Source organism: Alosa alosa, chromosome 4, assembly GCF_017589495.1.
Source record: "Alosa alosa isolate M-15738 ecotype Scorff River chromosome 4, AALO_Geno_1.1, whole genome shotgun sequence".
Lineage (NCBI taxonomy): Eukaryota > Metazoa > Chordata > Actinopteri > Clupeiformes > Clupeidae > Alosa > Alosa alosa.
In genome coordinates this window covers 5,288,874-5,302,637 of record NC_063192.1, presented here as the reverse complement: position 1 = coordinate 5,302,637, position 13,764 = coordinate 5,288,874, and the positions used below count along the sequence as shown (strand labels likewise).

The window sequence follows — 13,764 nt, the reverse complement described above, 5'->3', positions numbered from 1 at the left end:
GGGCCTGAAATCGCTGATACAACCTTTAACACCTCCAGTCTCCATTCCCTTTTGTTTTCCATATGTTTGGGTGTATTTCAAATGATTGTCCTCCTTGACCATGTTTGAAGTTTGTGTATAATGCTGTTGACTGTGAAACACACACATCTACCTAAAACATGCACACTACACATTCCAAACATAGATAGATAGATAGATAGATAGATACTTTATTGATCCCCAAGGGGAAATTCAAGAAATGCACATACATGCACCATAGACAACCAAGGGGAGTCTGTTTCTTTCATTTCATGCCTTTGTTAATTTAACATATAACGAGTTGTTTTTGTTTTCAAAGCTTGCTTAGTTATTTTACTCTTCTCTTCACTCTCCTGTCTGTTCATCTACTGGTCTTTACAGTAATGTGTAGCAATCCCTCTAAAACCATTGCTTTTCTCAGGGTAGTAGGACTTCAAATTGAGATAACTGAAAAGCAGACTGGAAGAAGATGACCACTAATGTAGTTGATCTGTATTCCTTGACCATGTTATTCAGAGGCAGATTGAATCAACAAATCTGGTCTGTATCCTCGTCATGAAAACACTGCATCATCATTGCACAGACACACTGAGAAGCATGTAAATGAACAGACAGACCTCTAGTGGCCATTTTTGGTTCTACACCCTCATCCGTCCATGTGGTGTTTTGAATTACAAGTCCTTTTTTTTCCATTTCTCTCTGCCTCAGGCAATTCAACAGGATTAATGAAGTTGTATTTAGAGAAGCAGTGACCCACAGAATGTTCCACTCATGAGACAAATCTTCTCAGTGAGCCAATCTGCTGTAGTCCCAGTTTCCACCTGTGGGGGAAAAAAACGAAACACTGATCCGTTCGAGATTAGCTGCTTGCATGTTTACAACATTAGCCAGTGCACTAATCTTACAATTGCAAACTCAGCATCAGGATTTGGCCAACACCTAACAGCCTTTAAACACACCTAAACTAATTGAATGGATCTCTCTCTAAACTGGACCAGTAACCTGCACCTTTACCAGTTCTTCGAGCACATCGTCCACAACAATCCTCAACTCAGTTAAGATCTCTGTTATGTGTGTACTGAGGCTGTATGGTCTATCCCACTGTCTCACTGATCTCGTTATCTATTGTTCTGTCATTGTTTTGGAGAAAAAAAAAGCGCAGCATGACTGAAAAAAAAAATAGAGAAAAAAATCTATGCAAGTGTTGCATGAGATCTGATTGTTTATTTCTAGTTCTGCAGTACTTAAGTAATGCATCGATTCTTCTTCTTCCTCCTCTTCTTGTAATTTAAGTAGTATTATATTATATAGGACATTTCACTCATCAATCTAGTTTTATACAGTACTGACCATTAGGGGATTAAAGGAGTGCACTGAATTGTGTAGGGCTGCTTGATTTGACAATGCACTGAGTTTGTAAAAAGAGAGAGAGATAGCGAAATAGAGATAGCAAGAGAGATAAAAAAAAATGTCAAAAAAACAAAGCCCAATGTAGCCAGAGGGGACAGGTTATCTCATCTGAAAAGGGGGAATGTGTCCAGGAGGGGCAGTTGGGAAACCCTCATGTCAGAATTTGATTGTGAGGCCAACCTCAGGCATTGTGTGAGGACACTGAGTGCCCTTTCCCTATCAACCTGAAAAACAACGGTGGGTCTCTCCTCGCATAGAACATTGATGTTTTGGAAGATTTAATTTTTACGTTTGTTTTATTTTGTTTTCTTTCTTCTGTGAACTCAGAAGGCAATTTGCATGTCCTCGTAGATTATAAGCTAGTTCTTCCCATGTTTCGGCAGAATGTTTTTTCAAGCGGACCAATATAATAATTTAAAATATAAATTAACTACAACAAAACATCAAGGGTTATTTTGGGTATGAGAAGCACAATTTTTACAACCTTTATGATTTAGTGACTTCCTTGTCTTCTATTCTGTATGCAATACGAACATTGAAATATAACGCCTTAGAACATCAAGACTTCCTCCATTGTGTAGGTAGAAAAGAAAAGATATTGCACTATTTTTTTTTTAATGTCTGCTTTCAATGCAATAAGTGCACTGATTATAGCCCCCGACTTCACAGGACTCCCATGGTCTCTATATGCGTGATGCCTCACGCCCTGCCCTGACTTTCTGAGAAGAGTTTAAAGAAAAAATGTAAAGAAAAAAAAAATCAATAAACATAAAAAACTTTGAAATGTAATAAAAAGATTTCCTGCCTGATGCTGTATAGAATGCTTTCTATTTCAATAAAAAAAGGAAGAAAATGCTATCAGTTATAATAAACATAACATTTTATGTACTTTTAACCATCCTGTGCTGTTGTTGTTTTATCTGGGTGTCTGGGTATTTTGTGGCAATGAATAACTAAAGTAGAACAAAACAAGTCACTTTTGCTACTCTGCTGGGTTCTGTTGTCAACAGCTAAACATTTCCACTTCTAAATCTGTAAAACTTGTAAAGCCAGGGCAGTATTGCCTGTTAATGATGTTCTATAGCACATTGGAAAGACAGTGGAGTAAGCAAGAACCTCTTAAAGGTGCCGTAGGCAGGACTGCGAAGATCCAGGACTTAGCCAAAAAATTTGAACATCGACAACTTCTCACAGTCCCTCTTCACAAAACGGTCTCCCCCGAGAGAGCTGTGCATGGTAGAGCGTGTGCACCTGAACTCTCGTGAGCTTTCTTTTGCGGTCTATATGCACTTGAACATAGGGTCAGTTTCAGAAAATATGGCAGAAAGTTAGTTTTATAAGGCTTTCCTTACTGCACCTTTAAATCACATACAGAAGCCGTGTTTACCATGCAGTCTCATTACTTGGATAAGAGGACACGACACCCATTTCAGGTTTGGTGGCCAGTTTCTCAGATCTTCAATGTTTTGAAAATCAAGACTCCAGTAAAAGACATCTTGGTTGGGCTTGTGTTTATGGGTGTACCAGTAACAATTTAACAGTACATAAAGTCTGGTGGAGTTCCAGAGGTCGTGTTCACAAGCACGCATCATTACCTGTCCAGGCGAAGCAGGTCTGAGCTCAGTGATAGATACTACCACTATCTCAGCCAACATTCACAGGTTAATAAACATTGCATGGATATGGGACATGATTTTCACAGTAACACTAAAAATCCAAGTCAAACATCACAGTTCAGCCAAATTTGGGTTTATTAAAAGTCACAAATACAATGTAATGTTGCAACCTATAGCAGAAATACTCACTTGTCTAAAAAAAAAGCACAGCTGAATTGGGATCTTGCTGGTAGATTACAGTCTACTCACTGAATTGGTCTCTTAACAATTTAAAACAGGGAGATTGGTAAACTGATATCAGTCAGAAAAAAAAAACACTAAAAAACAAAAACAAAAAAGATCGGGTGAAGGAGGGCTGACCCTTGAGTCACCTTCGAGCTCAAAATGTACCCGTCACTAATCCAAGCACCGCAGGTTGTGCAGTTCCTCTCTTACACACACACACACACGGCTATACAACTTCATGGTCCCTTTACTGTTGACCCAGCAAAGGGCAGGTGGCCAGCTTCAGCAACACAGAGAGGGATCTGGGGTTTACAGTCAGATAGAGAAAACAGCCGTGAATGGATGATAACAACCAGAAATAGGGATGAGAGACAGAGAGAGAGTGAGGGACAAGAAATGACAGACGATAGATGGACCAGGTAAGAGATGACCGATAACGCAATACAAAGTGACAGAGTAAATCCCAGAACAAAATGGCCGACACCCATGGCCTCCCTCTGTCGCAGACCCTCCCCAGCGGGGGGTGTGGCTGGCGAGTCCGGCCCCCTCAGGCAAAGATGGTCTCCTCGCGCCTCTTCTTGGTGAGGATGGTGCCAGGCTTGTGCTGCGCCTCCGGGTGGTTGGTCAGCTCTGGAGGACAGGTGGACACCGGGCTCTCCAGGATGGCCTGCTTCAGGTCGTAGAACACCGACGCGTCCTCCTTGGTCAGGAAGGTCATGGCTACTCCGCTCTTGCCGGCACGACCCGTTCGGCCAATACGATGGATGTAGTCTGTGATGGGGAGATCAAAGCATACGTAAGTGTGTGTGTGAAGAGAGAGGTCCAATTCATGTGTCCAATTCTGTCAATTTTAGTTACTTTAAGTCAATGGTCAGTCTTCAATCCTGGCAAAATATTTATATGTGGACTCAGCTATTTAAGTACAACCCTTCAAGGCCTCCTGGCTAGAATAGTGCATTACCCTCAAAGCTATTTTCTTTGATTTCATTTACTGAACCAGGAGTGTATCCAAACGGCTATAGGTGAGGAGAAATAAGCTGAATATGACAAAAAAATTATTTAGGTAATAATGAAGGACTGCATGTCTTATAATAACACAAGCTGAGATTGAATACAGCCACTAACGCACATATCCAGATGATTTCCAACAATATTTCACAATCAACACCATTAGGTTTCAACAATCTCCTGGCCACCCAATACACAATACAAGCCAGTAATATTCCCACAATAAAAGTCTATAGAGGCCCAGTAGCGTGCTGGGTACAACATCCTTTTGCATTTGCTAAATCCTTTACCATATAGGATGCCGTGTTTAGATAGCGCTAATGGTCCCATTGTTCTATTGAATCTATACGTCGCCATTAGAGGCGCGATCGAAGGAAAAACAGGAAGTGATGGGGCCACGGGCCCCAGAGACGCTATGGAAACGGAGGTGAAGTCAGAGGCGTGTCCGAGTCGGCTCTTACCCTCGATGTTCTTGGCCATGTCGTAGTTGAGCACCATGGAGACGTCCTGGATGTCGATACCTCTGCCGGCCACGTCTGTGGCCACCAGGATGTCCTTGGCGCCGGCTTTGAGGTTGGAGAGGGCAAACTCTCTCTGTTCCTGGCCCTTGCCACCGTGGAGCGTGCAAGCATTGTACTGCGGGGGAAGAGGAGAGAGAGAAACACTGGTCAGCTACTGCCCCCTGTCTGTCAAGGAGAAAATGACCGATGTGTCTGAAGTGCTTTGGGTCGCATCCTACCCCCATCTTCTCCAGAGACTTGGCCAGCACGTCGCAACCCTTCTTCTGGTTGACGAAGATGATGATGGGAGGCTCGAAACCACGAGAAAGAACTTCCAGAAGCTTCTTCCTATAAACCGAGACGAAGGAAGAGTTGAAAGGGAGTTAGTCACAGACTCCTGTGTCATTCTGATGTGTTTGAGAGAGCGGGCGCTGTAGTCAGTAGGCACAGTTTACCAAATACTGTAACAGTTTATAGGAGCAGGTCATGCTAAATCAGGAGCAAAGCACAAAAGAGCTTCTGTGGCACTGTTGTGCACCAAGAACCATACCAGCTACAAGAAATGTTTCTGGAAAACGGCCCCTAAGGCTTCATCTGTTCCATTAAGTTACTCACTGTGTGTGTGTGTGTGTGTGTGTGTGTGTGTGTGTGTGTGTGTGTGTGACTCCCTGACCTCTTTTCGGGCTCGGACATGAGCAGGACCTTCTGCTCCACTCTCTCGTGCGGTTTGCCTGCAGAACCGATGTAGACCACTGCGGGGCGCCGCAGGTAGCTCCTGGCCAAGCGCTCCACAGCCGCGGGCATAGTGGCTGTGAACATGACCGTCTGGGAACACCGAGCAGGGAGGGGTGAGGAGGGTTATTTACAAACATAAACACAAAAGGTTATTTATAAAAATAAATAAAATAGATCAAAAATCTGAAAATCTTGTTTAGCGCAACCTTAAGTTTTGTTTCAGAGTGTCTGTCCCACCTGTCTGTATTTGTGTTTGCCAGACTCGAAGTTCATCATCATTTTCTCGGGGTCCTCTGCCTCGTCTGTGTCTGGCTTTTGATTGGTCACTGGGATGTATTCCAGAATCTTCTGCACGTCGGGCTCGAAACCCATGTCAATCATCCTGTCGGCCTCATCCAGGACGACGTACGTGCAGCGTCCAAGCACAAGGTAGCGGTTCTCCAGCACGTCGATCAGACGACCGGGAGTGGCGATCACAATCTATGAACAGATTATGAGGATCAGATGAGAAGACAGGACAATGAGATTGTGATTATGAAGTTGTCATTTAACGATTGTTAATGAATGTGTACAAAATAATATAATATAGAAGTTACTGCAATAATTAATTACAGTAAAATTGAATTCTTGTGTCACATTACCCAAATCAAGTTTAAACCTCCCAGTCAATAATTCTTAATTATTTTAGAATAGAATTCATTGGTATGGGTTGAAGATCTTTGGGTCTGTCTGTTTGTTTGTGTGTGTGTTTGTGTGTGTGTGTGTGTGTGAGAGTCCTGATGTCTGACCTCGCAACCCATCCTGAGGCGGAAGCCCTGGTCCTCTCGGGAGATACCACCAATCACGGCCACCGTGCGGATGCCGAGGGGCTTGCCAAACTTAAGGGTCTCTTCTTCAATCTGCTGGGCCAACTCACGAGTCGGAGCCAGAATCACAGCGTACGGGCCCTGGTCAGAATCCTCAATTCTACAGAGAACACAAGCAGTACAAGTTTAAGATCTGACCAACAGCTGGACTCCTCCTCCTCTGGAAACTGTGACCAGGTCGGGCTACACCATTAGGTTTCATTATTCTCACTGCTGCCTTAATCTGGGAGCAACCAAGGAATCATCCAAGATTGGGGCAGCCGTGGCCTATTGGTTAGCGCTTCAGACTTGTAACTGGAGGTTAACTTGCCCTCTCCATGAATAGCTCTCTAATAAAGATCATGCCACAGCCATTAGAATAGTGCAGGAATCCCCTGAGGCAGACAAGTGACTATGTGATCTGCATCGCCTATGCTTCTGCAGAGAAATCATGTGATGTGGCCTCCAACAGCAGGAAAGGTGCATATGTGGTATTTTGCTTGAGTTGTCTATTGTCTCTGCTAAAACTACAGCATGACAGTCATGGGTTTTGTCATATGTCTGTATGTAATGCTTTTGTCTGGAAACAATGTAATTGAACCTGTATAAGGCTGGGCCTCGCCCCAGAGAACTTTGGAATTGCTGCTGCAACTTTGTTGATGGTAACATGTCCCCAGTTGTGATTTTCATCTCTGATTGTGATTAAAGATGGCACCTCTTCACCCTCCTGCCTGTGGTGCCTTGTGGTTAAGATTTATTTTTTCCTCACCTGTCAATCTTGGGCAGTGTGGTAATCCAGACCAATAGCGGGATGAGGAAGGCAGCCGTTTTACCGCTACCAGTCTCAGCCACACCGATGATGTCTCTGTTCTGTAAGCCAATAGGAATGGCCTGTCTCTGGATGGGCGTAGGATCCTGAGTTGAAAGGAGAAACGGACATTAAAGTAACAATTTGCAGCTGCAACAGCACCACTCCATCAACACACCCTGACTGACAACTGACTGACTGAAATACAAAAAAGCAAATCTGGATCCTGATTGATGGTTGTTGTTTTAGCCTATTGTTTTATTGTTTATTGCTTAATTGTTAGTACCTTTACTTTCTGCTTTTCATCTTGTTATTTATTCATTAACTGATTATTTATTTTTGAATTGCGTTGTTGGCGATGCTGCACTCTAAATAACAATACATTGAAATTTAATTGAAATGAAATTGGTGTAACTACTAATGGCGAAAAAGAAATACCCATGACCAAGTGAATTAACGCGTTTGTGTGCTGACCTTGTAGCCACACTTGTCGATGACCTCCAGGATGTGGGGTGGCAGCGTGTACTCCTTCCAGTTGCGGATAGGGTTGGGGATCTTGCCTCCCTTGGTGGTGATGCTGTAGTCCTCGCGGAAGATTCGCCAGTCCCTGTCCGTCATCTCTTCCAGCTTCTTCTGCGACCAGTGCCGGTCGTCCCAGCGCTGCTTGGCCTCCTTCTTGCGCATCTTCTTCAAAAAGCGCCTGCGAGAGACACGGGTGATGGATATTAGGCGCACGTGAACTAAGGTAAACTATGCAGTATTGGCAATTTCTGCTACTGTTTTCTCGGTTTTTGCTTCTTTTTCGCTGGCTCTGTCATGACGGATGTCTAAGAAACTCCATCGCTACCTTGTTCTAGCTGGTGCCTGGCGTGTATGTGTATTTGAATGCAGTAAAGCAATTCGTTACACTCGTTATAATTCCTGACACTGAGACCGTCGGCCCGCCGGCCCACAGTTGCAAGGGTGTTTTTTCCGCTCACAGGTGCTAGGGGGAAGCGAGACGGCCACCATTCAACCCGAAAAAAGTCATATAACCATTCCAATTACTCTGAAGCTGTTAAATGAAGGGAAATTAAGCTTAAAAACTAGCATATTAAGATAAAAAACCTGCATAGTTTGCCTTTAAAGAACACTGGAACACATATTATGTGCATGTGAATTTAAAAACACGCTGGAACATATTCCATAGTAATCCGAACCAGTATCTTTGTCTACAGTGTGTATATTTGTATGTATACATGACTGTGTGTGTTTGTACATGCTTACATAGCGCGTCGTGCCTAACAACACCCCTTAGCTGTTGTAGAATCAGCGTAACCTACGGCCTCTTGGGGCTTATTGCTTTTCTAAAACTGTTGCTATAAATACCTTTGCAAAGTTTCATAAAGTAAAGGCAAAGCAACGAGAAATGTAACGTTTTATTCATAATCATTTTTCCGCCAAGAAATATATTTCCTCTATCTGAATGGTTGCCAAGCAACATCGAAACACAGCTACTTTAACTTTTGTATCAAGTTATAGTAGCGCAGTAATATAGAACGGAATGTGGTCAAGGTGTATGTTTGTGCTGGATTTTACCACGGCATCGAACGCGATTCAGCCAATCACAATCAAGGACCGGAACTATCAGTTTTAGAAGTGATCATATACCCATGTAAGTGTATGTGTACGTGTATGTATGTATGTGTGTATGTGTGTATGTGTGTATGTATGTATGTATGTATATATATATATATATATATATATATATATATATATATATATATATATATATATATATATATATATGTATGTATGTATGTATGTATGTATGTATGTATGTATGTATATATATATATATGTGTGTGTGTGCACTTACTCTTCCTGCTCCTTCTCCTCCAGCGTTCGCCTCTTCTCCATCAGGTCTCCATAGAAATGGGACTGGTCCCTCTTCTGCTGTTTGAGGTCAATTCCAGCGATGAAGCCACGTCCATACAGCTGGACATGGTGCTTGTCTTTATATCTGTGAAACAGAATAGGGGACACTTAGAAACTCTCAGGTCAGTAATGTTTATCAGCATCATCAGTGTACCTGATGTGAATGGGTAGAGTAGTTTGTAATTGGGCAGAATGTAAGCTTAAGATAATTAAGATAAGCTTTTAAATGGACTTGTGGTTAGCTCTGTACATATAAAGCAAAGGCCGTTAAAGGGCCAACTCCTTAAGTAAGCAAAAGTGCAATGGTAAACAATGCTGCAGTGGGATAGTAAAATTATAAGGTTATAGTAATGATGGTTCATTTGTGTACTCATACGTATACACACATGGGGTTGTAGTCGACTGAGGTGTCTTCTGAGGCGTCCCACTCAAACACAAACTTCCTGTCGTTCAGGTGCCGCGTGCGACGGCGCTTCTTAATGCCACCCAAGTAGCGCTCCTGAGATAGGCAAAGCAAAAGAAACTTTTCTTCATATAGCATTCTTCATATAGCATTTACCGTTTGGAATACATAGCTTTGAGTTAAGGTGCATGTTTATGCTGTGCTGTGTGTGTGTGTGTGTGTGTGTGTGTGTGTGTCTTTCACTAGCCTTGATGGCCTGGAGCTCTTTGCCCTTGTCCTTCTCCTCTCTGATCTTCTGTCGGCCGTCATCCTCATCGTTTCCGTTGCTCTCCCTCTCCATGCGCTCCCTCCTCTCTCTCCGCTCCCTCTCCATGGGGTCCTCTACATGAGGGCAAAGCAGGGATGGCAAGTTGAGAAACTGGGACACATGCAGTTTTATTATTACAATGTTCTGAGCTAATCCGTGAATCAGTGTTGACAATGCTGTCAAAACTGAAAAAGCCGCATAAATTATTCGCCACAATATTGTTTACACAATTGAAATTGATACAGCAAAACATAATAATTAAATACAGCATTATATATTCAAAACTAAAAAATGCACATCAAGAGAAAGTAGGGTTGTGCCGATGGACGCCATCATCGTCCATCGTGATGGTTGACAGGCATCACAATGGGAAGCAACCATCGTGATGCCACGCCCCCACATGCCAGTCACTAATTCCTGGTGGAACAGGCTAAAACATAATGAAAAACTACTTTAAAGGCTGTCAGCCAAACAGTTGTCACGTATTAGTTTACCGTCTTGTAAAATAAAAGACGTATTAGTCTACCGTCTTATTCAAATAATTCCTGACTGTGACATGAATGTGTAATTGTCTTTTTGTAGCCTACATGTCTCGCAGGCCTATAGCCTACATTGGACGCAAAATATGTACCGGTAGCCTAATGTAGAAAAGTCCTATAGAATTATTATTGTTAGGCTACGACTAGGACATTCTAGCGCTCAAATAATTTTACTAGGCTACAGCGAGCGCCAAATGCGTCCTTCTCCTCGGTGTTAAAATAAACCATTTCTTTCGTTATTTACTGTATAGGATCAGAAGGTAGCCTATCCGTCTTTCACTGTAAGGCTTGTATTTCATGCATTTAGCAGAAGTCCCAGACAGCAGCGGAGTGGTAATCGGGATTCGTTATTTATAAAAGTTTTTTTACTTCGCCATCCTATAGCCTGGACTGCGCGATCGCAGCCCTTTACTTTTACTTCCCACCGCCCTCATAGTCAGCATAGACGGTCGCCTGATAACGTGGGATGCTGCATAGCGTACTACTGAAGATTGTAATAGATAGTAGTCTTAAGTAGCTTTTTTGCTAGGCCCAGCGAAGGCTGGCAATGTGTAATATTCCGCTGATTGGTGCACATGCAAGTGTCCAGATTGATTGTCTATCCGTCTTTCACAACGATTTTTCAGATCTTCCACACAACTTCGGTAGCCTGGTCAGTATGTCTCTCTTAGCTGTCCACTTTCATCAGGCCGTATAGCCTATATAATATATACAGTATATTTTTGTATGTGTTTTTTAAATGTATTTCTGTACAGACATATGGTAGTGTTTACTACACTCCCCCCCCGACGATATCATCGTCCATCACGATGTTTTACTGTACACTTCGTCAAATGCCAATTTAGGGGACATCGCCCAACCCTAAGACAAAGGGCTTTTTGGTGAAAAAAATAATCTATAAATCAGTAATGATCAGTTTAGTTTACCAAGCATCTTCCTCCCGATGTCCTGGAACACTCTCCTCTTCTTCCTCTCCTCATCCACCATCCGGCGTCGCTCCTCCGTCTCCTGTTCTCTGCGTTTGAGAGCCTCAGCCTCGCGCTCCGCTTTAGACAAAAACTTGGGCTGCGGGGGAAGGGGGGAGTGACAGAGATGGAGAGATACAGCAGAACAAATGATGACAGAGATAGAGAGATACAGCAGAACACATTATGACAGAGATAGAGATACAGCAGAACACATTATGACAGAGATAGAGATACAGCAGAACAAATGATGACAGAGATAGAGAGATACAGCAGAACACATTATGACAGCTCATATTGTAAATAAATCACAGGCAAGTTAGGGCTGTGCAATTAATCGAATTTCAATCTCAATTTTGGTTCCAAACAATCACAAACATAGTATAATCGACAAAAAAACTATTATTTTGCCACATTCCATTAAGAAATAGGGTTTTTGGAAATAGATACAATTTCAACTCATACAGCATACTGATTCACGCTGCTTCTTTAAGCCCCGCACTCCACACTCCCATGGGTGTGGGCTCCTGCCTCCCTCATGAATAATCATTAATCGATAATCAAGATTATGATTTTTGCCATAATCGAGCAGCCCTAAGGCAAGTGTACAGAGATGACGATAAAAGAACTGAGGAGAGCAAAAAGCAGAGCAAAAAAGTGAGGACTCCCACCTTGGCCTCAGCCTCCTCCTCTGCCTTCTTTTTAGCCAGGAGCTCCTCCAGAGAGAGGGGCTGCACCTGGGAATGGACATAAAGGGAAGAGGAGGAAAAGGACACAGAGAAATGGAGGGAGGGTGAGAGGGTATGGAAAAAGAACACAATTAGAACATCATGGTATATTAATCTTAAATTTCACTGTTACACACCATAAGGAGTTACATACCTTATCTTTCTTCTTCTTGTCATCATCTTCATCCTCCTCCTTTTTCAGGTCTCTCTCTCTTTTCATCCGGGCCCTTGACTTTGGTGAGAGGCTCCTTTCAACATACATTAAAAAATACAGAGAGAGAGAGAGAGAGAAAGAGGGAGAGAGAGAAAGAGAAACAGACAGTATTTAAGATCTAGCAGACATGACAAACATTTATTATTCTAATCCCCAGCAACAAGGGTCAAACAACAGTCTTCACACCCCTACTCACCTGGATCTCTTGCGGTCGCGGTCTCTACGGTGGCCATCCTTGTCTCTTTCCCGATCCTTCCGGCTACGGTCTCTGTCTTTGTCTCTGTCACGTTCCTTGTCTCTGTCTTTATCTTTCAGTCGCCGGTCTCTTGACATGTCAGGGTAACAGAAAATAAGTCATTGGTGTCTAATGATATTACTAAGAATAGAAATATAACATAATTTATGTTTATCATTTACATGCCAAGCCTGGAAACATATTTGCGTGATTCTACAAAAATAGGCAAGCTAGTAGCATGTCAAGGGACCTTGTTATTTGAAAACACAAACCTATAGTGCGATTTACCTGTCTGGAGATTTGGAGCGGGTTCGAGAGCGTTTCCGCTCGCGGGAACGTTGACGCTTGCGTTCCTTGCTTGGGGATCCTTTCCGATCCCTCTCTCTGGATCGGCTCTTTTTGCGCTCTCTGTCTTTGGTCGTGGAAGTGGAAGTGGAAGCCTCCCCCTCCTTTTTGTCTGTAGGCTCTACACCCATCTGTGCGAACAGTTCGGAGTTTACTCAGACCGACGTAAACAAAAAGAGTAAAACATCCTACAGATTTAACTTAAGCAACAGAGGAACTGTTCAAATGGAAGTTGATTGCGTGTAGATGCTGTTTTGTACAAACAAACACTGGTATTTAATCCTACAGTGAATTTGCTTTAGGAAAAGTAAGTTTACTTTTGGTAGACTATTTCTTTCAGATGGTCTGCATAAGAATTGGTCACGCACTGAAGTTAGCTGATTGATTAGCGAGCTAGCAAGATGTCACACTGTGCTAAATACAACAATATGCATTCAAATATTTCGGAATCCTTGTTTAGACGTATACGTTATGAACGCACACAGTTACCATTCGGTCTTTAATGATAAGTATAATCTGGCACAAAACTCACCTTTGCTGATTGAAAACAAGACGCATACGATTCACCACCGTCTTACACAGCCGCCATCTTGGAAAACACGTGACCTCAATGAAAAGTGCCTAGTGGGAGTTGTAGTCCTTCACCTGAATGAATCTGCTATCAATCCTATTCACATATCTAGTTTTAAAACTACTTCTCCCACAACATATATAGGTTTCCCCAGCAGGGCCTGTTCACTCACTCTGGTCAGGTCTTCTCTGTAGTGTGGCCTTAACTCATCAGTTTACAAACAACATAACTGGTTGAGAAATATAATGGAGTTACTTTTATTTACCCATATTGCACAGTATGCACTTACGAGTCCAAGGAGAGAAACTGTAGGTACTCTCACCTTTGTCAAGATTATTATTAATATAGATGATATAATATAGTATATTTATTAAT

The 13,764-nt window shown here is 42.6% G+C and overlaps 1 protein-coding gene across 1 annotated transcript; it reads right to left on the bottom strand.

Moving 5' to 3' along the window:
• Positions 1 to 3,161: 3,161 nt before the first annotated feature.
• Positions 3,162 to 13,457, bottom strand: ddx23 (DEAD (Asp-Glu-Ala-Asp) box polypeptide 23). Its single transcript, XM_048242128.1, has 17 exons — positions 13,351 to 13,457; positions 12,762 to 12,949; positions 12,435 to 12,563; positions 12,179 to 12,272; positions 11,968 to 12,033; positions 11,258 to 11,396; positions 9,733 to 9,866; positions 9,469 to 9,581; positions 9,024 to 9,167; positions 7,640 to 7,865; positions 7,127 to 7,272; positions 6,301 to 6,478; positions 5,750 to 5,992; positions 5,451 to 5,602; positions 5,017 to 5,125; positions 4,739 to 4,913; positions 3,162 to 4,040 (listed from the first exon to the last, which is right to left on the bottom strand). Exons 2-17 carry the CDS (start codon positions 12,947 to 12,949, stop codon positions 3,817 to 3,819), a joined length of 2,460 nt encoding a protein of 819 aa, XP_048098085.1. The 5' UTR covers positions 13,351 to 13,457; the 3' UTR covers positions 3,162 to 3,816.
• Between the last annotated feature and the right edge of the window lie 307 nt (positions 13,458 to 13,764).